Source organism: Austrofundulus limnaeus, unplaced genomic scaffold, assembly GCF_001266775.1.
Source record: "Austrofundulus limnaeus strain Quisiro unplaced genomic scaffold, Austrofundulus_limnaeus-1.0 Scaffold767, whole genome shotgun sequence".
Lineage (NCBI taxonomy): Eukaryota > Metazoa > Chordata > Actinopteri > Cyprinodontiformes > Rivulidae > Austrofundulus > Austrofundulus limnaeus.
The window spans coordinates 113,972-117,240 of record NW_013953169.1 but is presented as its reverse complement, the minus strand read 5'-3'; the positions used below and the strand labels follow the sequence as shown (position 1 = coordinate 117,240).

Sequence of the window (3,269 nt, the reverse complement as noted above, 5' to 3'; positions counted from 1 at the left end):
TAAATAAATAAATAAATAAAAGTGCAGTATAAATGTTGAAAGTGAAAACCTTCCAGGATGACAGGAGGAATATCCTGAACAGGTGGACTCACCTTGTTCATGACCTTCTGCTGCTGCGTGTGGTTCTGTCTGAGCGACACCACCTCCCTCCACAGAACCTCATTCTGCCTGTGAGTGAGCAACGACACGGCTTTAAGGAGCTTCTCCCGTTAAAATCCATGTTATTTACATTAAGTCTGGTGTCAGAGTTCACACACAGTGAGCAAAGAGACGGAGGATCAGAAACACAAGGTGAAGAGTGTGGTGACAGGATTCATCAAATAAACTTTATTTATAAAACATTCTCTGTCCGACACTCAACAGTTTCTAAAAACTTCTTCATCTGTCTTACAACCTGCTTCTGTTCTGCTCATTTTAGCTTCTGTTCTGTTTATTTTAGCTTCTGTTCTGTTTATTTTAGCTTCTGTTCTGCTCATTTTAGCTTCTGTTCTGCTCATTTTAGCTTCTGTTCTGTTTATTTTAGCTTCTGTTCTGTTTATTTTAGCTTCTGTTCTGCTCATTTTAGCTTCTGTTCTGCTTTTTTTAGCTTCAGAATGAGGATTGTCACATTTTTGACCGACTAAATTAGGACTGATGATGAAGTCTTTTGATGGAAGTACATAAATGTGTGTGTGTGTGTATTTATACTTGTTTATGCTACAGAGTGAGGACCTTCCTTCACATGTTGTTGACCAACAAAGCGAGGACATTTTCCTGATCCTTACATTTTTTGCAGGTACAACAGCAACTACAGGTGTTGTGAGGTCAGGACCAGTCCACCCAGTGTGGACTGGTGTGGAAAAATAATCCAGCCTGGAAGATGATCTCTCAGGTGCGACTGCAGCATCCAGGGTGGACTTAGTGCAAAAACTGAACTCTACTGGTTAGGTTAGAGGAATGGTGTGGGACGTGGTTAGTGTTAGGAACGGACCAGTAATGGTTATAGTTGGGAAACATGTCTGGGTTATAGGCATAAATACAAGTACAAAAATGAATGGAAGTCAGTCCAAAGTCTTCTGATGGAAGTGTGTGTGTGCCCTTGTTTTTGCTACTTGGTGGGGACGATTTTTCAGGAAAATGCAGCCTTGTGGGGACCGGATGCTCCTTGTAGGGACCAAAGCCCGTTGGGGGGGTTGGGTTTCAGGACCAAGGTGTGAATAGAGTTTAGGTTAATTTTAGGGTAAATGGTCAGGGTTAGGATTTAAAATTTCCAAAAAATGGATGGAAGTCAGTGGAATGTCCCCACAAGAATAGAGAGACATAGTTGTGTGTGTGTATGCGTGACTGTGTGTGTGTGTGTGTGTGTGTGTCAGGTGACCAGGTGAACGTTCTCTCCTCACAGTAGAAAACAATAAGCAGTACAAAGCAGCTCCGTCACATAATGAAAACACAGCAGCTGTTTTCAGAAACAACGGTCCCCAGAGAAAAACGAAAAAAAAAAAACCATTCGTCCTCTGAGTTTGTTCCAACTCATTCAGAACCAGAACCAGAACCAGAACCAGTGACCCGGTTAGATGATTGTGTCAACATTTTGGACAAATGAAGGTTTTAATAGCTGAGCCAATAAACAATCTGAGTTCCTAACAAAAATTGCAAATCTGGATCTCCTAAAGAATCTAAAGACATCAGTGGAGGACATGTCCCACACATGGACAGTGTGTGTACTCACTGCTTCATGTCCTGCATCTGACACTCCATGTTGTCCTGTTGTGTCCTGAGGAGTTGGACTTCATACAGCAGCTTGCTGAGGTCCTCCTGACGAACTTTGGTCTCCTCACTCTTCACGATGGACACCTGGAGACACAGAAAGAGCCTGAAACCAGGAGCTGAAATTCACCCACCCGTCCAGCTCGGCACGGTGGAGCGGCGGTTAGAGCTGTTGCCTCACAATGACAGTGTTGCAGGTTTGCTTCTCGTTTTTTAGTGTGACATGTTCTCCTTGTGCACTCGTGTTTTTTTTTCCTTCCACACATCAAAAACACGTTAGGTTCATCTGTGACTCCAAGTTATGTCTAGGTGTGAGTGAATAGTCTCGTTTGTCTCTGTATGCCTCTGGATGGACATGTCCAGGGTGTCCTCCACCCTGGACATGTCCAGGGTGTCCTCCACCTCTCACAGTGCCTGCTGGACATGGGAACCAGCTCTCTGTGACCAAACAAAAAGCCGGCAAAGAAAGTGGATGGATTTGTGACGTCTACAAGTTTAATCTAATCCAGTCAGAAACCTGCTGTTGAACTCCAGCAGACAGTTTGTGTTTGACGTTTTCGGGACATTTGGTGGTTTCAGAGTCAGCTCGTGTCCTCACCTTCCTCTTGATGTGTTCCAGCATGTGTTCGTGTCCCTGCAGGAAGTAAAGATGCTGGAACTCCGTGTCGTCTCTCTCCGGCTTCACCAGACCGCTTTGCTCGATGTTCACCACTTTGCGGAAACCGTCTGTGGGAGCAGAGCGAGAAGGGTCAGTCAGAGGAGGAAGAGAGGACCTGCAGAGAAGGACTGGATGAATACTCACACATGTTGAGCTGACGAACGAAGCTCGCCATGTTGTTGTGCTTGAAGTACTTCGGCAGAACCTCCTTGGCGAAGCGTCCCTGATCGAAGACGTGAAAACTGGTCCCGGTCTGAGGGAGAGAGGACAGTACTGGGGTTTACTGTTGTCATGTGACCATTAGAGAACCCTGATCCAAGCCCAGAATCCTGATCCAAGCTCAAAACATCACAGAATCCTGATCCAAGCCCAAAACATCCCAGAACCCCGATCCAAGCCTAAAACATCACAGAATCCTGATCCTAGCCTAGAACCATGATCCAAGCCCAGAATCCTGATCCAAACCCAAAACATCACAGAATCCTGATCCAAGCCCAAAACATCCCAGAACCCCGATCCAAGCCTAAAACATCACAGAATCCTGATCCTAGCCTAGAACCATGATCCAAGCCCAGAATCCTGATCCAAACCCAAAACATCACAGAATCCTGATCCAAGCCCAGAACCCTGATTCAAGCATGGAACCCTGATCCAAGCCCAAAACATCACAGAATCCTGATCCAAGCCTAGAACCATGATCCAAGCCCAGAATCCCGATTCAAGCATGGAACCCTGATCTAAGCCCAGAACCCTGATTCAAGCTCAAAACATCCCAGAACCCTGATTCAAGCCTAGAACCCTGATCCAAGCCCAAAACATCACAGAATCCTGATCCAAGCCTAGAACCATGATTCAAGCCCAAAAC

General features: G+C 45.5%; 1 protein-coding gene across 1 annotated transcript in view; it reads right to left on the bottom strand.

Annotated features, from left to right (window-relative positions):
- The window catches only part of hsf4 (heat shock transcription factor 4), a gene marked incomplete at its 5' end in the record, with an annotated part of 17,499 nt that overhangs the window by 11,860 nt on the left and 2,370 nt on the right, over nucleotides 1-3,269 (bottom strand). The window contains 4 exon segments of the mRNA XM_014028477.1: nucleotides 93-168; nucleotides 1,709-1,833; nucleotides 2,345-2,472; nucleotides 2,549-2,657. Coding sequence (XP_013883931.1) covers nucleotides 93-168; nucleotides 1,709-1,833; nucleotides 2,345-2,472; nucleotides 2,549-2,657 — 438 coding nt within the window.